This window comes from Asterias rubens, chromosome 19 (genome assembly GCF_902459465.1).
Source record: "Asterias rubens chromosome 19, eAstRub1.3, whole genome shotgun sequence".
In the NCBI taxonomy this organism is placed as follows: domain Eukaryota; kingdom Metazoa; phylum Echinodermata; class Asteroidea; order Forcipulatida; family Asteriidae; genus Asterias; species Asterias rubens.
This window is the reverse complement of record NC_047080.1, coordinates 6,904,255-6,927,972: the sequence shown is the minus strand read 5'-3', so window position 1 is coordinate 6,927,972 and position 23,718 is coordinate 6,904,255. Positions and strand designations below refer to the sequence as shown.

The 23,718-nt window shown below is 38.6% G+C and overlaps 1 protein-coding gene across 1 annotated transcript; it reads left to right on the top strand.

Annotated features, from left to right (window-relative positions):
• The first annotated feature begins 172 nt into the window (after positions 1 to 172).
• On the top strand, positions 173 to 22,435 carry LOC117303272 (roquin-1-like). The gene is made up of 4 exons (XM_033787431.1): positions 173 to 399; positions 10,077 to 10,454; positions 18,621 to 18,878; positions 22,022 to 22,435. The coding sequence occupies exons 2-4, from the start codon at positions 10,103 to 10,105 to the stop codon at positions 22,252 to 22,254; spliced, it is 843 nt and encodes a 280-aa protein (XP_033643322.1). The 5' UTR covers positions 173 to 399; positions 10,077 to 10,102; the 3' UTR covers positions 22,255 to 22,435.
• Positions 22,436 to 23,718: the final 1,283 nt, after the last annotated feature.

The window sequence follows — 23,718 nt, the reverse complement described above, 5'->3', positions numbered from 1 at the left end:
AAGACGACAACCAACCAAAACAGTATAATAGAGATCAGTGAACCAAACAAACCAATCCATATTGCGCTGCGCAATCTCGAGATTTGAGCAAGTGCAGGGGATGGGAGCGATGGCTCTATATCATAGTGTTATGCTCTATATCTAGCTAGAGCTGCAGCTCATGCGCAGGCGCTACACAAATGCACAACATTTTGTCGAAGTTGACATGCATGCCATGCATCTATATCAATCTGTGTTGTTGATGAAATCATATGATATTAACTATGGATTTTGATATTAGTGATGAAACGTCAACAAGTGTACAAAAATGTATGTATTTCTTTCGGTCTCCACTCCGGGCAAGAGTTTAAATTACATCCATCAGGAAACATCACACTTCTACACTTTAAACAGTGGCTGGTAAGTTTGTTGCGGCCGGCCTGTGGGAGATGATATATATTATAGTGGGTACCGGTCAACTCGGTCCCAAGCCAACTCGGTCCCAGTCAACTCGGTCCCAAGTCATCTCGGTCCCAAGTCAACTCGGTCCCAAGTCAACTCGGTCCCAAGACAACTCGGTCCCAAGACAGGGAAGCTTGCACGGGCGGGAGGGAGGGCGGGGAGGGACCGCAACCCAAGTTATAATTGAACAATATTATGTTTGTTATTTATTTTCGACCAAACACTATTTTCCTTAATAGTTTTAGTTTTTTAATTAGTAGATTTTAGTTTTTATTTAATTTTAAATGTAAATTGTAAGTTACTTGAAAAGAAATCAAAGAGGATTCAATTGTTAATGTTGGGTCGCACTAAATACCGACAACTCACAACCCCTCACAACAACTCACGACAACAATTTTTAAATGCACTTTAACAGAATATTTGAACATGATTCAACCGGTAAATATATGCACAAGAGTCATATGCATCCAAATCAGTTTCAAACTGTTGAAAAAATTGTATTTTTAAGTGTACAAAAAGTGTTTTTTATCCCGAATTTAGTAACGAACGGAAATATCTGCCATGTTGTCTTTCAAGGTACTTGGACGATTCCATTACACCGCAGGGGTAATACAATATGCAAGATGATTATTTACCATTTTATGTGCCTCTCATAGTCCCCATAGAGTTTTAAAAAACTTTGTATTTAAATCTTCCCTTTTATTGAATTCCAGAGTGTCAGCTTAGTTACTAACAAGAAAAAAAAGAAAAAATCAGCAGCTAAAACCAAAAAGAAAATACAACTCAGCCCTCTGAAATTACCCATGCACCCTGCGGTGTAATAGAATCGTCCAAGTACGTCGAAAGACAACATGGCAAATATTTCCGTTTGCTACTAAATTCGGGGTCAAAAACACCTTTTTTACAGTTAAAAGAACAAAATGTTCAACAGTTTAAAAGTGATTAGATGCATATGACTCTTGTGCATATAATTAACGGTTGACTTATGTTCAAATGTTTTGTTAATAAAGTGCATTTAAAAATTGTTGTCGTGAGGGGTCGTGAGTTGTCGGTATTTAGTGCGACTGTTAATGTTTGTCAATTAATGAATTGTTGAGAGCCATGCATACAGACTGGTTGAAAGCAAAGAGACATTTTGAAGATCTTTTTTTTAGTTGAAATTGATTGGCCAACACAATCGGTAATTTTCAAAAGTGAATGTTGAATATAGAAACAAACGGGTCGCTATTGGAGGCATCGAATATTATACCCCGAACATTGGTGCACACTTATCCCATTTCATGTACAAAGTCAAAGGACAGTGTTTTTTTTTTCCAATTCAATTATTTCCCGTACGGACCGAGTGGACTTGGGACCGAGTTGACTTGGAACCGAGTTGACTTGGGACCGAGTTGACTTGGGACCGAGTTGACTTGGGACCAAGTTGACTTGGGACCAAGTTGACTGGGACTGAGTTAACTTGGGACCGAGTTGACTCATAAGCGATATAGTGATACTTATTTATAGTGATAGGTGTCAGGACACTTCGTACCTTTGCCACTTCGTTCGTACCCTGGTCCTGGACGATCGTACCTTTTGCAAGGTACGAAATTGAAGTATCACGCCACCACTTTTTCATTTGATATGGTATCCGTCCTTGTGTCATGGGTTTTTAGTAGGCATTGGTACATAGGATAGCAGGGAAATCGTTCACAATCATCATTTTGTTTAAAGTCATCTATGTTATCCAACCTTTGTACAATGACACTTGCTTGCACTTCATCGTGTGTTGAAATCTAAAATAAAGGTTTTGGTTTTACGATGCGACTGCGAGAGATAGTAATTACAGTGCTGATTACAGTGCTGACAATGCATAAAAAGGATTGTACAGTATTTCCAGGATTTATGCACCCAGATTGCACGATTCCTCATCTTACCACAAATACTTTGGTGGCCAAAAACTAGGCTGAAATGTAGTTTGCGATAACGTAACCCTCCTCCCGACGGCGAGGAGGGTTACGTTATCGAAACTAGACGAAATGACAGAGTGTAGACTCTCTGTGTTTGGAGCCTGCCACTGTCATGACTGTTGCTGAGACCTGGTTATTATGAAATCTCCTTCAAAATCCTGTGAGCTGGACTGGATCCAGTGTCAACATCCATGATGAAGCAAAACATCAATATATTTGTACCCTACATCACTAAGGCCTAAGCTTGTAAACGAATCTCTCAGTTCCGGTTGTTTCCCTGATAGCCTCAAAGTTTCCTACATCAGGCCGCTCATCAAGAAACCAAACCTGGACAAGGAGATACTCAAAAACTACAGACCGGTTGCAAACTTAAAGTATCTTGGAAAAGTCATCGAACGAGTAGTTTCATCACGTATTTCTGACCACATTTCATACTTTCAACCTGTCCGACGTGTTCCAGTCAGCATACAAGCCTTTCCATGGGACAGAAACTGCACTAGTCCGTGTGAGCAACGATATTCTTTCTGCAATGGACAATGGTAACCTTACAGCACTAGTCCTGCTAGACTTGAGTGCTACTTTTGACACTGTTGATCACAACATCCTTCTCTCTCGGCTCCAGAATCACCTTGGCGTTGAGGACACGGCCCTAGCATGGTGTAAATCGTATCCCTACAATAGAACTCAGCATGTATACATTGGCATCGCGATATCCGACCCTATTGTTTTGAACTACTCTGTGCTACAGGGGTCTGTACTCGGCCCGCAGTGGTTTACGCTATACACTTTACCGATTCGTGACATCATCCTGAAATATAATTTGAATTACCATGTGTACGCAGACGACACTCAGCTATACATCACGATTAAATCTTCTCAAGAAAACGCCAATGCATCTATTGCAAGACTTGAGAAATGCATCCAAGAGATTCGACGTTGGACACAACAAAACTTCCTGAAGGTAAATGATGATAAGACAGAGTTCCTTCTATTTGGGTTACGTCAACAGTTAACAAAGGTTTCAGTGCCATACATTCCATCGGTGACGCTCGAATACATGTAGCTCCCTCGCTGATAGCTCGGAACTTAGGAGTTATTTTTGATTCATCAATGACATTTCAGCCACACATCAACAACATTGTTCGTCTATCATCATATCACATCAGGAATATAGGTAAGATTCGCAAGTACTTGGACAAAAGTGCCACTGAAAAGGTCATTCATGCATTTGTTACATTCTTCCAAACAACCAGATTTCCCGTCTTCAACGGCTCCAAAATACTGCTGCAAAATACTGCTGCCCGCATTGTGACACTGTCTAGAAAATCCTGTTCTATCACCCCCATTCTGAAACAACTACACTGGCTCCCTATCACTCAACAAATCATCTTCAAGCTGATGCTCATTGTCCACAAAGCTCTTAATGGCAAGGCTCCCCACTATGTTTCTGAACTGCTTCAAGTTTACACTCCATCAATGAATCTTCAATCAAGTTCCATGCTTCTCCTTATTGAACCCAAGTCTCGACACTCATGGGGTGACAGGTCTTTTTCTTTAGCTGCACCACGCATATGGAACTCTCTACCACTTAATCTTAGTCTATTGCACCTGATCTTCTGGAATCCTTCTGGCAGACATCCAAATCGCGGCAGGAGGAAAATAAGCTACCCAGACACCATCACCAAAGACTCTAATCTCAACCTAAACGAGACTCAACATGAGGGACAAAGCAACCTGGCACGTAACAAGGTGATCAGACTTACAAAATGAGCGAAACTTACTTTCTATAACTGCAAGTGGCCAGACTGAGATTATCTAATCCAAGGCAGTGGCACCATAAAGTTCAGAAAATGACTGGCCTGAATCATCAAAAGAAAGTTCTCATACTCTTTGCGTCCTCATCAGACATAGCAAATGAAATCAACAACAATTTCATCTCTGTGGCGAAGGACATCCCAAAATTAGATCCTGCTAAGCTACCTGCATATTATCTACATGTACCCGCCAAATCTGCAGTTCCTGTTGTCACCCCCTTGGACATCTTCAATCAAATAAGAACAATCAATTTAAACGAGTAGAGGACACGACTGCATCCCACCGCGCCTAGTGAAAGAAATCACATGCACTTTGTTTTCCACTGATAGACATTTTTAATTGTTCTCTCCAAGAGTAAATGTATCTGCTATCTGGAAAAAGGCTTTTATTGTCCCTATACCCAATACCAGTCCCCCAACAATGGACTGATAGATTGTTGTGTCCGATAGCACTTGCATGCATTTTTGCTTTAAAAGTGTTTGACATTTTTTGTCGTGGACTGGATAGTGAAAGACATTGGAACTTACATGTACTTTAGACAAAAACCAATTTGGATCACTTAAGGGTTCATCAACATCACTTTGCTTGGTTAAGCTTTTAAATACATTTTTAGTGCCACTGATCATGATAATCCTCCAAATTTTGCTGTCTTAGCTGATACGGACTTTAGTAAAGTGTTTGATAGAGTAGATCATTAGTCTTGGTGCAAGACGTTTCTCGTTTCCTTTTCACGCACACCGCGGCCAATTCACCGACAGCGCGCGCACCGACTCACCTGACTTATAGTCCACTCACCGCCCCGGAGAAACGTCTTGGTCCGTGTGCTAGATTGAGTTATGTGACCTTCGTATACATATTCAACGTGTGGGTCAACAAAATACTACGCACGCGCACAACTGGAAACAGACAAGCGGGCCAGCCTGGTAACTTGCATGCACCCGACGTGTCGAGTCAAAAAGCCTCGCTGCATCATGCTACGGCGGGAACCCGGGGAAATACACACCATGTGCGTTTTATTGTGCATGCAAAGGCGTTCACTGATCTTTATGTTATTATTAATTAGAGATCAGCGGTTGCGATCGATTGTTAGAGGGAAGAAATTGTCAGTCAATGAAAAAATACTATAACAATATTGCTGACCCCATCGGCAAGACTCGAGGAGTCGAGTGTTTTATTTGCAGATGAGAGAACTTGTAACTTGTATGGGTGTATTTGCACATTATTTCGAAAATAAAGAAAGATATCCTGCATGGCCGGCACAGTTTTGGGCGAAGAGATCACAATCGTTCGCCAAAATTGTCCTCCATTAAATGTCATGTCTACTTGTGGCCAAGTGCATGGGCAAAGGATATGTACATAGTACCTTCTTGTACACATGCACACAGTACACAACCGAATGCCAACGTGGTGTTGTGGATGGGCTTCTTATCTTCGCGAAGACGTGTCAAATTACTCATAGGCTTAGATATTTAATAGTGGTCGACCACTGGTTGATTTTGACCAAGCTGTGTGAGTATGATACGGAAGTTTTGGATGTAGTGTTTAGTTTTTTCTGCATAAAAAGTACTTTCAGGCACCGGACCCTATAATTATTTTTACCTACAAAGTCACCCTTTGGACTAAGACTAAAAATGCCAGAAAATCCCACGTTCGTGTACATCGATCTATTTTTGTTAGCTCTGTTGCTAAAAAACATCATCGTTCATAACATTTTAAGATTCCATTCCCCTCAATTAATTGCACTTACAAAAATTATCAAAATCAATCTTCCCCAAAAACGTATTTTAGGGCAAACTAAAATTCGCACATCGTTCAGCAGCAATCATGTTTACAAAAATTAAAAGACGAACGTAAATGTACAAGCCCGACACACCAACTAACATACGAGGAAGCCTCGCTGTTTCTGGTTGCGTTGCACAGAAGACGTACAGATACCAGACTGTGGGAAATTATGCTGATACTGCTACGTCAGAGTTATGCAGGCCTAGCGCAGCACGGCATGATTGGAATGTGCTCGGAATTTCCCGAGCGATCAGCACACGGACCAAGACGTTTCTCCGGGGCGGTGAGTGGACTATAAGTCAGGTGAGTCGGTGCGCGCGCTGTCGGTGAATTGGCCGCGGTGTGCGTGAAAAGGGAACGAGAAACGTCTTGCACCAAGACTAGTAGATCATCAGATGTTAATTCCAAAGTTCATCCAACTTGGTGTCAGATCCTCTTTTGTGCCATGGATTACAAACTTGTTGTCATCTCGTTAACATCAGTTTGATGTAATGGTGTCTTATCATCCTGGGAAATGTTGATGCAGGTGTTGCACAGCCGTCGATTTCACAAAACTCTTCCTAACTTAAGATTAGTCTTAGGACTTAGGACGAGTCCCAACCCTGCACTGTAGCATGCAGACCTTAAGATTAATCCTAAGTTCTCGAGATAAGACGAGTCCTAACTCTTTGTGAAATAGACGGCTGGGCACCCAAATTGGACCAACCGCTTTCTTAGTTATGATGAACAATTATGTCACTAACTTGCCTGAGGTTTCGCATTTTAAATAATATTGATGATATGACACTTACATATGTACTCAACCTTTTAAGAACTCAGATCAAACTCAGATCAAACCCCATTATAGTAGCATGCAAAACTAATTAGATCATCTCTAACTATGGACTACTGTTTTACATGAGACTAAATCCTTAGTATACATGTAAGTATTACATGTAAATGAGACTAATTCCTTCTACGTAAGTGTCAATCAATCAATTTTTGTTTTCAGCGTTCTCCACCTGTATCACCTTCTTTTAATGGCTAATTCATTAATCAAACTGACTGTCTGAAACTTCTAGGAGTACATGTACATTTTCAAAGTAACCTTAAATGGTTAACCTTTGACTGCCTTTACACTGTACATGACACTACAGGCAGGTCAACCATGCATGCTTACAGTTACACTGCATGCTTGGTGACACTACGAAGTTCTACATACTTGTCATGTACTTGGTCACTCGACAGGGCAGGATCCATTTAAGCAAGTCAGGATATTGCTAAGAAGCAACAATTGTCTTGTTGCAGTCCTTGAGTTGTGGTCTTTGACAGTAAGCTTGTTACATGTACATGTAGTTGCACTATTGACTAGCTGATTGCTGATTATTATAACATGTAAATTTCAATAGTGTAAACCTTTTGGTGGTTGAATTGTGCAGCTCGAAAACATCTGTGAATGTGCTCACCAGAGTGTCATATTGAAACGCAGCGCATAGTCAATGTCAATGTACAGAAGAATGAAAAAGACGTCACAACCACATATGAGGGCTTGTAGTGAGATAACAACATTTGCAAGATGAACTTGATAACAGAGTTACATTTAGGCGAAGACCTAACAGACCTTAAACTTAAGGTTAAAAAAGCACATAGCTTTTTCTTGGATTTGAAGGGCATCGCAGCATAAAAAAGGCACCACAGCATTTTTGGTTAATTTTTTTGTTGCATCATTGCAAAAAACAAAATTTTCATAAGACAAGTGACTGTTTCTCAAACAGTCGTTCACTTGTACATGTAATCATCTGTTTCAGCACAAAATCTAAGATTTTAAAAACAACCGCGCATGATCAAAACCAATGCATGTCACAGCAAATACTGCAAACACTCCTTGAAAACAACCGCGTATGATCAAAACCAATGCATGTCACAGCAAATACTGCAAACACTCCTTAAAAACAACCGCGCATGATCAAAACCAATGCATGTCACAGCAAATACTGCAAACACTCCTTAAAAACAACCGCGCATGATCAAAACCAATGCATGTCACAGCAAATACTGCAAACACTCCTTGAAAACAACCGCGCATGATCAAAACCAATGCATGTCACAGCAAATACTGCAAACACTCCTTAAAAACAACCGCGCATGATCAAAACCAATGCATGTCACAGCAAATACTGCAAACACTCCTTAAAAACAACCGCGCATGATCAAAACCAATGCATGTCACAGCAAATACTGCAAACACTCCTTAAAAACAACCGCGTATGATCAAAACCAATGCATGTCACAGCAAATACTGCAAACACTCCTTAAAAACAACCGCGCATGATCAAAACCAATGCATGTCACAGCAAATACTGCAAACACTCCTTAAAAACAACCGCGCATGATCAAAACCAATGCATGTCACAGCAAATACTGCAAACACTCCTTAAAAACAACCGCGCATGATCAAAACCAATGCATGTCACAGCAAATACTGCAAACACTCCTTAAAAACAACCGCGTATGATCAAAACCAATGCATGTCACAGCAAATACTGCAAACACTCCTTAAAAACAACCGCGCATGATCAAAACCAATGCATGTCACAGCAAATACTGCAAACACTCCTTAAAAACAACCGCGCATGATCAAAACCAATGCATGCCACAGCAAATACTGCAAACACTCCTTAAAAACAACCGCGCATGATCAAAACCAATGCATGCCACAGCAAATACTGCAAACACTCCTTAAAAACAACCGCGCATGATCAAAACTAATGCATGTCACAGCAAATACTGCAAACACTCCTTAAAAACAACCGCACATGATCAAAACCAATGCATGTCACAGCAAATACTGCAAACACTCCTTAAAAACAACCGCGCATGATCAAAACCAATGCATGTCACAGCAAATACTGCAAACACTCCTTAAAAACAACCGCGCATGATCAAAACCAATGCATGTCACAGCAAATACTGCAAACACTCCTTAAAAACAACCGCGCATGATCAAAACCAATGCATGTCACAGCAAATACTGCAAACACTCCTTAAAAACAACCGCGCATGATCAAAACCAATGCATGTCACAGCAAATACTGCAAACACTCCTTAAAAACAACCGCGCATGATCAAAACCAATGCATGTCACAGCAAATACTGCAAACACTCCTTAAAAACAACCGCGCATGATCAAAACCAATGCATGTCACAGCAAATACTGCAAACACTCCTTAAAAACAACCGCGCATGATCAAAATCAATGCATGTCACAGCAAATACTGCAAACACTCCTTAAAAACAACCGCGCATGATCAAAACCAATGCATGTCACAGCAAATACTGCAAACACTCCTCAAAAAATTCCCCCAAACAACAAAATAAAAAAATTAAAAAATCTTACGATAAACAGTAAAATAACCTTTTGGTCAATCCAAGGTATGGTATCATTTTTGTAAAATAAAGCATCTGTGAAGTTTTTTGTAAACAAGCTAACATTTGCAAAACATAGTTAATGACCCTAGCAGAGTCTTTCACAAAGGCTAAATGACAACACAACAAACATGAACAGGTAACTAAGTGAAACATAAGCAGTGAAGTGGAAATACATGAATGGGGTTAGAAAGCAAAAAAGCAAGGGGTAAGCAATGAATAAGGGGACAAAAGGGGGGGGTGAAGGGAAGGGCTGGCTTGACCACAAGAAGATGGAAACACAAAGGACAATATCAAGGGTGGGAAGATGTGGGAAAAAAAGTAATTAATTAGTGAATGAGGCGCAGGCTAAAAGGGGGGAAAAGGAGACAGCAAAACAAAAGGTTTATTAGTCGTTTCCTTCTTGGATGTTCAGACCATGGGGTTGAATGGTCTGCATGAAGGCGTCTAATCCAGAGTTTCTCCCTACTCAAACTAAGAGTCTTTCCGTGGTTGCTCTATGCCCTGTAAAATCATGTCAGAAATTTTACAAGAACATTTCTGAGGAACTGTGCCTTGCAGATCATGCTGTCGGTTACTCAACTGTATAATTGCGTTTGTTTTTTGGAAGTAAGTTTTCCAACAGTTGTCAGAAATTTCCTATCCCTGCATTTACAACTGTTTTTAATTCTCTTTTGTTTGCAGATTTGTTCAGCACAGCAACATAGAAAATGCCCATTCAAGCTCCGCAGTGGACAGAGTTTCTCTCATGCCCAGTTTGCTTCAATGATTTTGATGAAAATGTTCGGCGACCTATCAGCCTTGGTTGCGGTCATACAGTTTGTAAGATGTGCTTGAGACAGCTCCATCAAAAACAGTGCCCATTTGACCAAACAGAAATTGGACGTGATATTGAAGAACTGCCTGCAAACTATGCCTTGTTACAGCTGGTTGGTGCAGAGATTGGTGGACATCAACAAGAACAGTTACCCAATTCTATTATCAGTGGGTATTTAAGGAACTATGCTGCTGCGAAAAGCTGTGTTGAGGAACTTGCATGGTACCTCCAACCCTTAGGAAAAGGTTTCTATAATCTTTGAGTTTTTCTTTTGCATTTGACAAGATACGTTTTACAAACTCAACACTACTTCCTTTAAAGGATTTGGGTACTTGTGCAACACAAAACAACATGTCTACAGATTTACATTAAACTTACACCGTTTTAAGATAAAAGCTTACCTTTAAAATATTACATGCTTGGCTGCTGTAGTTTTATGAGCGGCCAATGGGGCAAAAAAGGAAGAGTTTAAAATAAACACAAAAAAACAACAAAACTACGACACCCGGTATTTCCCAAGCGGTCTTCCATCCAAGTACTGACCGAGCTTGATGTTGCTTTACTTCGGTTATCGGACGAGAACCGACCATTCAATGTACATGTAGCATGGCTGTAGATAAGCCGAAAAATGTATTTTTTATGAAAATATACTTAGCAAACTTTGACCTTCCGGTACGAGCGGAAGGAGGGGTCATACGATTTTAGCAGTAACTTTTCAAATGTAGCCCCAGTCTTGATCTATTGGATGCCCGAATATGAATATAAAAGCTGTACAATTCAAAGACTTGCAGCAAAAAGCAAATGGTCACTTTTTAAACTTAAAATACTTGTAATTCGACACCTGATGACGTCATCATAACGTAACTCAAACGGTTTCCTCTCCTAATGAATATCTAACTTTATCTTCCAGTACGCGCTAATCCACCTATCAAATGCTCGAACTGGAGGGGGGTAAAAAAACTTATAACCTACTCCCAGTTTTTTGTTATTGCACACTGCGTATTGTGAGTGTCAATGCGTCACGCTCTGCATATGGACAGTGCAAAAATTACATTCTAAACTTTCTAAACGCTGTTCATCGCGAAAAAAACGTTCTGAAATTTTAAACTTTGCGCGTTGCACGTGTGACGCTTGTCATAATACGAATTTATTACAGCCAACTCTTTGATTAGCAAAATGGCGAACCTAAACATTTTTTTTAAAACTTGACGCTCCTATCATCCGTAAATGCGTTTCTTGTCATTCTGCGGATGAAATTGATGAAAAACGAGTCAAGTCAACGGCTTTGTTTCTTAACACGCGCGCTCGGGGAATGCAAACAAAATATAGCGCGTCTGCGTCCCATATCCAACTCGACCTTCGGCCTCGTTGGATATGGGACGCAGAAGCGCTATATTTGTCTATAGGCCTATTCCACTCGCGCTTGTGGAGTAACTTATAATATGTGGAGTTTCAATTTCATACGAGCTTGGGAAAGGTGCTTTTGTAGGGGACAAGGGACGCTGTGAAGAAGAAGAAGTATTTGGGAAAAAAACGAACAATAATAAGAGGTGTTCGGGTTGCACCTCGAACACCTAAAAAAAAACCAAACAAAAATATGAGGTGTTCGGGCTGTATCCCATGAGCTCAATGGTACTGCGCCCGCCATACATAATGCAATAACAAATCAGAAATAAACCATGCGGCGAAATTTACCGAGACAGCACGTTCACGATGCTGTGCTTCCGCTTTTGACAGCTGTGTGGCTGGCTGGAGCCTGTACTACAATGAAACGTGGTGGTTTTCACTCATTGATGCTTTGCTCATTGCTAGAGTATTTATTTGCGTAGCTTTTTGAAGGACAGCTAGCCCAGTGGACCTGCGTTATTGCTTGCATTTATTACAGTGACCCCGGTGAGCAGAATTGTAATGGGTTATTTGTAAAAGATTTCTGAGGGTTGGTGTCCGCTCGCGAATTCTGCCACCAGAGATGCGGTTGGTACCCGCCGTTACCTTACTAAACTTGGATGAAATCATTGATGAGTAAAAATACAGTGACAATTTTCTCACCAAGAAGACACTGTATTTAGCTGAAACTTTTGTTGTGACTGCTACATAAAGAAATAAAAGGGCAGCGACGAGTTCTTCAATTCAGTTCAATTTATTATTCACATCACGTTAAAAACATGAAAATTGCCTTCCAGTGTGCATCAATGATTAAAAAACACAGAAATAAAAAAAAATTATATAATAAACACAGGTATAAAAATATAAACGTGACAAAATACACAGAGACAAGATATGTACAACCATCCCAAAAATTTACAGGGGAGATGACAAAAAAACATAAAAATCACAAAAGAGGAACAATAATCAGCTGTTTCGTTAATAACATTTTCAAATTTCTCAGCTGAAATTGACATTTTAATTATATTCAAAGCAGTTATGACCAATCCCGGCTATTTAAAAAAAAATGTTTTGGATTATACCATGTTCAGATAGCAATTTATGACTTAAAGGTGCAAAAATGAAAAAAATCTTTAAAAACTGTGTGATGACGTCATTTCACAATTCACAAGAACTTGCCAATATCTAACGCTCTACTAAGATTCAATATGATTGCGTCATTACTTCGGGAGTTATATAAGTTCAAAAAGTGCACCTTTAATGCCACGTCACGTGACCCCCGATGACGTCATTGATCTGAAACTTCCCACATATGATACTTGCCTGACAGTCAACATTTGTGTAAATTTTAAAGTGATTACACAAAACTTCACCACACACATCTTCAAAAAGTCCATTTTGAAGAGTTTTCAATCTGTCGCTAGAGGGTGCTATTGTATTTCTGTGACGTCATCGATATTTTTTTTGAACTGCCCACCCTTGCTAGACACTTACGTCCTTGGAAAGCAACTTCATAACTTTTACCACTTTTGAGTTACAGGGCACTTCCGTGTTTTGCCTGTTTCGACCGGAAGTAGAGGTTTGTGTGAGGTCACGCACACGAAACAAAATGAAGACCTAATTTATCCCTACCCAATCCCGCAAACAGAAACCTACGATCTATTTTGGCTGATTTGATATAAATGTTCAAACATTTAACAAAAAACACCTTTAAGATGACGTCACGTGACCAGTGATGACGTCATTATGACATCCTTGCTTAGGATCATTATTGCACCATAACCTTCAATCCCTGAAAGTTTCATTGTAATTGCTCTTTGGGAACTATGCAAAAAATTGCGAGTACTGAAACAGACAAATAAAAAACAAAATTAAAGGTGCAAAAATCATAAAAAATAATGTGATGACGTCATCATGACGTCATTTCACATTTCACAAGAACTTGTCAATATCCAACAACCTACCAAGTTTCAACATGATCGCATAATTACTTAGGGAATTATATTAGTTCAAAAAGTGCACCTTTAAGGTCGCGTCACGTGACCCCCGATGACGTCATTGATCTGAAACTTCACACATATGATGGCTGCCTGACAGTTACTGTGTGTGTAAAATTTGAAGTGATTACAAAAAAATTCACCACACATCTTCAAAAAGTCCATTTTGAAGAATTTTCAACTTGCCACTAGAGGGCACTGTTGCAATTTATGACGTCATCAATACTTTTTTTGAATTGCCCACCCTTGCTAGACACTTTTATCGCGGAGAAAAAAAATTCATAACTTTTACCACTTTTGAGCTACAGGGCACTTTCGTTTTTGGCCCATTTTGACCGGAAGTAGAGGTCATGTGAGGTCACGCACACGAATCAAAATGAAGACCTAATTTATTCCTACCCAATCCCGTTAACAGAAATCTACGGTCTCTTGTGGTTGATTTAATATAGATTTTCAAAGATTTAAATAAAACACCTTTAAGATGACGTCACGTGACCGGTGATGACGTCATCATGACGAATTTCGTTTAGGACCCTCCTTGCACCAATGCCCTTCATCACTGAAAGTTTCATTGCAATTGCTCTTTAGGAACCATGCAAAAAAATGCGAGTACTGAATAATCCTGAAACAACCAAATAAAAAACCGAACAAAAACAATAGGCCTAGCTGTTTCCCTGCCCTACGCTACTAAACAGCTAAAAAAAAATAAAAAAAACTAGAGCTAAATTGCATTTGTGCACAATTGAGAGCTGTTTTGTCAATAAAATTTTCAAATTTCTCAACTGAGTTTTAAATTTGTTGGGTATTCAAAGCAAATTGCCCAATGTGGCTTACATAAGAAAATTATTTGGATTATACCATGTTCAGATAGCAATTTATGTGTTAAAGGTGCAAAAATTGAAAAAATCGTAAAAAATCATGTGATGATGTCATCATGACGTCATTTCACATTTCATAAGAACTTGTCAATATCCAACAACCTACCAAGTTTCAACATGATCGCATAGTTACTTAGGGAATTATATTAGTTCAAAATGTGCACCTTTAAGGCCGTGTAAAATTTAAAGTGATTACAAAAAACTTCACCACACACATCTTCAAAAAGTCCATTTTGACGAGTTTTCAATCTGCCGCTAGAGGGGGCTGTTGCAATTTGTGACGTCATCAATATTTTTTTTTTAACTGCCCAACCTTGCTAGACACTTACGTCCTTGGAAAGCAACTTCATAACTTTTACCACTTTTGAGTTACAAGGCACTTCCGTTTTTTGCCCGTTTCAACCGGAAGTAGAGGTCATGTGAGGTCACGCACACGAAACAAAATGAAGACCTAATTTATCCCTACCACATCCCACAAACAGAAACCTACGGTCTCGTTTGGCTGATTTGATATAGATTTTCAAACATTTATTATAAAACACCTTTAAGATGACGTCACGTGACCAGTGATGACGTCATCATGACATCCTTGCTTTAGGATCAATATTGCTCCATAACCTTCAATCCCTGAAAGTTTCATTGCAATTGCTCTTTGGGAACTATGCAAAGAATTGCGAGTACTGAAACAGACAAATAAAAAAAAATAAAAAAATAAATAATAAATTTTTTTTAAAACAAAAACAAGAGCTGTTTCGCTACGAAACAGCTAAATAATAGAAAAAAACTTTAACAAAAACCAGAGCTGTTTCGCTGCGCTTCGCTACGAAACAGCTAAAAAAACTTTAACAAAAACAAGAGCTGTTTCGCTGCGCTTCGCTACGAAACAGCTAAAAAAACTTTAACAAAAACAAGAGCTGTTTCGCTGCGCTTCGCTACGAAAACAGCTAAAAAATAATTAAAAAAACTTTAACAAAAACAAGAGCTGTTTCGCTGCTTCGCTACGAAACAGCTAATAATTGCATTTGTGCACAAATGCAGAGCTGTTTCGTTAAGAAAATGTCAAAAAAATTTCCACTTAATTTGAAATTCTTTTTGCATCAAAGTAGTTATGACCAATCCAGCCTATTTAAATAAAAAATTTGGATTATACCATGTTCGGATAGCATTTTATGACTTAAAGGTGCAAAAATGGAAAAAATCATAAAAAATCATGTGATGATGTCATCATGACGTCATTTCACATTTCACAAGAACTTGTCAATATCCAACAACGTACCAAGTTTCAACATGATCGCATAGTTACTTAGGGAATTATATTAGTTCAAAATGTGCACCTTTAAGGCCGCGTCACGTGACCCCCGATGACGTCATTGATCTGAAACTTCACACATATGATGGCTGCCTGACAGTAAACGTGTGTGTAAAATTTAAAGTGATTACAAAAAACTTCACCACAGACATCTTCAAAAAGTCCATTTTGACAAGTTTCAACCTGCCGCTAGAGGGCGCTATTGCAATTTGTGACGTCATCAATATTTTTTTTGAACTGCCCACCCTTGCTAGACACTTACGTCCTTGGAAAGCAACTTCATAACTTTTGCCACTTTTGAGTTACAGGGCACTTCCGTTTTTTGCCCGTTTCAACCGGAAGTAAAGGTCATGTGAGGTCACGCACACGAAACAAAATGAAGACCTAATTTATCCCTACCACATCCCGCAAACAGAAACCTACGGTCTCGTTTGGCTGATTTGATATAGATTTTCAAACATTTAACATAAAACACCTTTAAGATGACGTCACGTGACCAGTGATGATGTCATCATGACGTCCTTGCTTTAGGATCATTATTGCACCATAACCTTCAATCCCTGAAAGTTTCATTGCAATTGCTCTTTGGGAACTATGCAAAAAATTGCGAGTACTGAAACAGACAAATTAAAAAAAAAAAATAGATATATAATAAAAAAAACTTTAACAAAAACAAGAGCTGTTTCGCTGCGCTTCGCTACGAAACAGTAAACAATAAACTAGACATGATTGCATTTGTGCACAAATGCATAGCTGTTTGGTCAATAAACATTTTCAAATTTCTCAACTGAGTTTGAAATTTGTTGTGTATTCAAAGCAATTTGCCCAATGTCCAATAAATAAAAAAATAATTGGGATTATACCATGTTCAGATAGCAATTTATGTGTTAAAGGTGCAAAAATGAAAAAAATAATAAAAAATCATGTGATGACGTCATTTCACAATTCACAAGAACTTGCCAATATCTAACAATCTACTAAGTTTCAACATACATGTAATCGCATTATTACTTCGACAGTTATATGACTTCAAAAAGTGCACTTTTAATGCAACGTCACGTGACCCCCGATGACGTCATTGATCTGAAACTTCACACATATGATGCCTACCTGACAGTAAACGTGTGTGTAAAATTTGAAGTGATTGCAAAACACTTCACCACAGACATCTCCAAAAAGTCCATTTTGAAGAGTTTTCAACCTGCTCCTAGAGGGCGCTGTTGCAATTTGTGACGTCATCAATATTTTTTTTGAACTGCCCACCCTTGCTAGACACTTACATCCTTTGAAAGCAACTTAATAACTTTTACCACTTTTGAGTTACAGGGCACTTCCATTTTTGGCCCGTTTCGACCGGAAATAGAGGTCATATGAGGTCACGCACATGAAACAAAATGAAGACCTAATTTATCCCTACCCAATCTCGCAAACAGAAACCTACGGTCTTTATTGGCTGATTTGATACAGATTTTCAAACATTTAACATAAAACACCTTTAAGATGACGTCACGTGACCGGTGATGACGTCATCATGACATCATTGCTTTAAGGATCATTATTGCACCATAACCTTCCATCCCTGAAAGTTCCTGAGTATTGATTTTCCAATTCAAATTGCTGTCAATGATAGTGCCCAGATATTGAAAGTTATCCACGATTTCAACCCTAGTGTCATTAATATAAATAGGTTCAAAAACACTCTTGGTTTTACGGAAGTCAAACACAACTTCTTTAGTTTTTGACACATTCAGTTCTTAATAATTAAGGTTACACCAATTAACAAAATTATCAACCTCTTTTCGATAGGAAGATTCATCATTCATAGAAATCAAACCAGTCAGCGATGTGTCATCAGCATATTTAATTATAGGACATGAAGTATCACTGTGTCTGTAATCACTAGAATAAAGTGAAAATAACACCGGGGACAACACACAACCTTGAGGAGCACCAGTATTAGTATGCATTTGATCAGAAAATGACTATTCAGTCAATTGCACACATTCACCCTCTTCCGATTCTTACCAAGGTTGACTTTAGTCGACCAAGATGCACCACAAGAGTACTTATTTCTGAGCACATAACACTGTTAGAAGGTTTTTTTTAAAGGCATCCTCTTTTTTAAATGGAAGTCTGAAATTCGGACCCTGATATTTTCATTAATGAAAGCTACACGTACTATGTTTATTTATACGCTGTAATAAACTAAGATGTACCTGGCATGATATACAAAATTTTGACAGCCAATGCCTTTCAACTAAATCGAGGTAGGAGATTTTGAGTATCGAACTTCAGCACTTTTGACAAAATTCAACAATATAGAAGGTATTTAAATGATCAAATTGTGATTCGTTCTGCACGACTTCAACATTGTTTTCATTGGCACGTTTTCGTAAATCATCAACCGCGCTTTCATACCTTGCATTCGTTCATCCTCTTTCAAAAAAAGTATGTGAAATAAATGAAGTTTTGAAATACAAATAATTTAAAAAAATTGAACCCCCTGAGTATGATCACCATACCGAAAAAAAAATGGCGTAGGAAAATTTGCAGCCCGATCTATACAGGCACCTAGGAGCTTTTCTTACACAAACAGACACTTTACTTGCATTAGTATTATAGATAAATGTAGATGTGCATCATGGTTTCAAATTACAACCAAGCCATGCCAGTACCTTGGATTTTTTCTTGTTGGTGGGACTCCAAAAGCAGTATACATTGCTTATCACACGTGGGTGTAGGGTAAAACCAAAAAGTAATCTTTATCCCCATACATGTACATTGCCACACAATTATTACATCCTATTAAAGCTGTTATTCTTGTGACCTATTACCTTACAGCTGGATTGAGCAACAGTGGCACTACTTCTTCTTGTACTGCTAGTTGTGTCTTGAGTAAACCTATGCAGCGAAAGTTAGTTGCATTGGTGAATTGTCAGTTAGTTGAGGAGGAGGGGCGATCACGTGCCATGCGAGCAGCAAGATCACTTGGAGAACGTACTGTTACAGAATTGATTTTACAGCATCAGAATCAACAACAACTATCTGCTAATCTTTGGGCAGCAGTCCGTGCAAGAGGATGTCAGTTTCTTGGACCAGGTACTTACAACAAACAGATTCAAATAGGACATTGAGTTTTGTTTATTCAGGTTTTGTGGATAGCAGGAACTTATAAATATTAAAAGTTGTTGCTATTTAGCCTTTGAAAAAGACTCTACTTATGTACGTTTCACGCGTCCATTTAGTTCTGCGCATGCGCGAACCTTATCGCATTGAAAAAGGTCAACAAACTGTCTTGATATGCATAAACATTGCTCTTCAAAAGCCAATCAAGTATCAGTGTTGTGGCCTATGCATATCAGTAAATTTAAAAATACTAATACGTTAGTGGTAATTTCATATTTACAAAAACCCATACGGTACACCCCAAAACCCCCAAACTAGCAAATTGGTAGTTTTCTCGGCCAAAAATGTATTTCTAATTTGTAGCAGGGGCTTTTCAACACTATTTCATGCATAACAAGTAATGCTCGAAAAAAAAAATTCAAGTTGCATGCCCTCGAGGTTTGTAATAATTTCCCAATACGTTTCGTGTGCTAATTGTTGTCTTTTCCAAAAATTTGAAAAAATATTTTGAAGTAAAAGGAACTGAACCGATACAATAAGGTTAAAGTGTTTGTTTTTGAAATAAAGTATACGTCTTCAAATGTTGACATTTTGCCACTCTAAATTACGTATGATTTAGCACACCATAGCAACTGTAATGTCGTAAGATTTTGTCTAGCACGACAGATTTATCTACAACTTACTTTTTTAACATTACTTCAATATAATTTTAGACAAAATGAAATTACCAAAATCCGTAACACTTTTGAAAAAGACCGTTAAAAATGGACTAAAAGTCCATTGTTTACATGTGCGTGGCCTGCATTGTCAAGATCAAACAGTCGTCACTCGCGCATGCGCAAAGTTGGAAAACAAGAAGACTGCGCGTTGCTGACAAGTACCTGTACTAGGGTCGAAGCGTCAGGCCATTATTTTTTTTTGCATTTATACCATTAGTCCTTTTGGTTGGTAAGTTGCTTGCAACAGCTACATGTAATTCTATTTTAAATAAAAGAAATATGAGGTCAAACTTGCAGATATTCAAATCAAAACAGCTGTGGTTCTCTTTAATTATTTAGTTTATGAACTTTGATTAATCGTAATTTGAAAGCCATGAATGTCATCATATTATGATGGCATTTACCTGGCATGTCTGGGCACTGAGTTAAAAATGTATGGTAAAGTCTAAACTATTTGAACTTTAATTTAGTTTTAGCAAAATAGTACTTTGTCACAAGCGACAAGGATGAAGTCGTTACCATTATACAATGTAAGTGGAACCCTCTACACACATAGACTGTTTCCAGATGTAAATTCATTTTGAGAGACCTCCAAACGAGCCTCCAAAATTAGTTTTTCACTTCAACTTCTGATTTCGACTAAAGTAAAAGGTCAAATTGGTGTCATACACAGTATAACTTTTATGAAATGTGTTAAAAAAAGCCCTTTTCCTATGACATGTTTTTCTGGCTATATATTCTAGTACCGCAAGACAAAGGAACATATAATACCCAGCAAGTAGATACATGTATAATGTACATTTTTATGGTGTGACTACAAACCAAGTATACATCACCATACAATGCCTAAAATCCCACATATATGCAAGCTATTTTCACAATCTATACGTCAATATGACATAATCTACCAAGCAAACTTAGATATACAATGTTACTGCAAAACTAACAATACATAGCTTTACGTAGTTTAGGGGATGTGTTGAAACACTCCAATTTGAAATGATGTAAATCTTCACCTGATGACAACACTATGTTATGATGTGTGAAGTTTGAAGGCTATGTGAGCTTGTGAAGTGCGTCTTTTTAAGTGTACAACATTGCTCACATCCTGATTCGCTCCCCCCCAAAACCCCCCCCATAAAAAAAAAAACAACATGGAAATTTGTCTTTTACATCAAAGATTGTACCAGCAGCTAGTCTCCTGGGAAAAAAAAACCTAAGACGCCTGTGATTCAGTGGTCCATCATACAGACCAATGGAACACATATTGATAATATCTACAAACCACCTCCAGGGGCCGTTGCGAAACATGGGGCTGAAACAGGGTTACCCTCTTAACAGTCCATACGGATGTACATGTAGGCCTGGGTAACATCCATCAGAAGCCTGGCTGTGTAGAGCAAAAAGCACTACCTCCCCAACTGGACAATTTACAACAACAAATATCTCTCATGAAAGTGTGGATTTGACTTGAGTCTTGGACACAAGGTTCCGTTTATCGGCTAAAAAAGTGGTCAGGTTGTCTTCCGACACAGAGAAAAATGCAATTTGCTAGGGCGCTACATTTTTGAAGTGGCACCACCCCTGTCCCAAACTGCTTGTGGAGAACCCTGCTGAGTCATCTCAGAACTGTGTGGGGCCGTATCACCTCAGTCCTCAATAGCATCGGAGCTACCAGCTTGAATTTGTGTCAGTGTGGCAGATCACAAACCATCAGCCAGGCTTGATTGGGAGGTTTAAAAGTGTGATGAGTTGTAAAATTCAGTTTGATTTTTTAGCTGTACAATGCTTTACAGAAGAGTTTGAAGGAATAAAACATTAAAAAAAATAGCTGCATGTTTATAATAACAAAGCTGTGATCTTGCAAATGATGAGTAGGCTTATTCCCTCAAGTGGTGTATTTTGAGATGGAGTGTGTTACTTGTATGTAGCCAGTTTTCAATTACAAATATATTCATACATGTATATGTACAAATTTTACTACTGCGGGTTAATGTGTTAACAACCAATAGTTTGAGTCATTGCTTGCAGAGACCTATGACTCAAGTTCCAATCCCGTGCCATCCACAGAAAAATAATGAATAATTTACCAGCGGGCAGCGCTTCCACGCTCCCATTGGTTTTGTACATCTCCCCATTTGGGGAGATTTTCCATTAACAACGTGCAAGTAAGAAACAACCTCGTCAAGTCCCATTCTCGGGACCACATTTGGACGGTGAGCGCGCACTGTACTGTATGCTACGGGTTGTTTCATAGTAAGTTGGGGTGATATGCTTTAGGCACCTCTCACACGAGAATGGGACTTGAATCAAGTCTTTTACTGGTGTGGATGTGTTCGTTATTTCCAGAAATTTGTAGAACATATTTTTTTAACATCCCAATTTTTTTCGCCTCAGCAATGCAGGAGGAAACTTTGAAGCTAGTCCTACTAGCCTTGGAGGATGGAGCAGCTTTATCTCGAAAGGTGCTTGTTATGTTTGTTGTACAGAAACTTGAGCAACAGTTTCCTCAAGCATCAAAGACAAGTGTAGGACATGTAGTGCAGCTCCTGTATCGAGCTTCTTGCTTCAAGGTTACAAAACGAGATGAGGAGTCGTCACTTATGCAGCTCAAGGATGAGGTACAGTAGTGCATTATTAAGGGAATAAAAGGGTAGCGACACGTTGTTACATGGCCGGGTTTTTTGCCCTATGAAACTGAATTAACACAGTCAGCAACATATTTTAAGTTAAAACCTTTTAGCAGTACTATGAAATTGGGCTGGGGCTTTTGATTTATACGTACAGTGTATACATGTACACGTACATGTGTTAAAGGGGGACTGTCGTCATACAGTGTATACATGTACACGTACATGTGTTAAAGGGGGACTGTCGTCATACAGTGTATACATGTACACGTACATGTGTTACAGGGGGACTGTCGTCATACAGTGTATACATGTACACGTACATGTGTTAAAGGGGGACTGTCGTCATACAGTGTATACATGTACACGTACATGTGTTAAAGGGGGACTGTCGTCATACAGTGTATACATGTACACGTACATGTGTTACAGGGGGACTGTCGTCATACAGTGTATACATGTACACGTACATGTGTTAAAGGGGGACTGTCGTCATACAGTGTATACATGTACACGTACATGTGTTAAAGGGGGACTGTCGTCATCATTAAAGAAGGTGTGTGGCCTACATGGAATATAAACTCTAACAGAGTTTTTGCTTCACATACTGTACGTTTTACATGTCCACTTAGTTATGCGCATGCGCGAACCTTATGGCATTGAGAAAGGTAAACAAACCGTCATGAATATGCATAACATTGCTCTTCAAAAGCCAATCAAGTATCAGTGTTGTGACCTATGCACATCAGTTAGGAAGATTGATAATTTTGACCTCTTCCACTTTTTTAAAATCTTATTTTAACTTAAAATTACTAAGTTAGTGGTAAGTTCATAATTACAAAAAAAACATACGGTCCCAAAAACACGAATACGCTAAATAAAGAATTGTTGAGACAAAAATTGGTAGTTTTCTCGACCAAAAATGTATTCTAATTTGTTACAGAGGCTATTCACTGACAATTTCATGCACAACAAGTAATGCTCAAAATAATTCTTTTTTGAGTTGCATGCCCTCGAAGTTTGTAATAATTTCCCAATACGTTTTGTGTGCTAATTTGCTAAAAATTTGGAAACTGATTTTGAGTAAAAGGAACTGAACCAACCAACCAATACAATACAGTTAAAGTGTTTGTTTTTGTATTGTGCTACACATTGTATAAAGCTCCGTCATGAAAACTATGGAAATAAAGTTATACGGCTCTTCAAATGTTGTCACTCTAAATCACGTATGATGTACTACATGCACACCATGTAGCAACCGTGTTATGTAATGTCGTAAGATTTTGTCTAGCAAGACAGTTTATCCACAATTTACTTTTTTAACAGTATTTAAATATCATTTTGAACAAAATAAATTTACCAAAATCCGTAACACTTTTGAAAAAGACCATTAAAAATGGACTGAAATTAAATTGTTTACATGTGGGTGGCCTGCGTTGTCACGATCAAACAGTTGTCACTCAC

Excerpts from the sequence above, each read along its gene's own strand:
- LOC117303272 (XM_033787431.1), top strand. The coding sequence starts at position 10,103 with ATGCCCATTCAAGCTCCGCAGTGGACAGAGTTTCTCTCATGCCCAGTT. Across the intron at positions 10,455-18,620 it reads CCTCCAACCCTTAGGAAAAG|CTGGATTGAGCAACAGTGGC; the intron begins GTTTCTATAATC and ends ATTACCTTACAG. Across the intron at positions 18,879-22,021 it reads ATGTCAGTTTCTTGGACCAG|CAATGCAGGAGGAAACTTTG; the intron begins GTACTTACAACA and ends TTTTCGCCTCAG.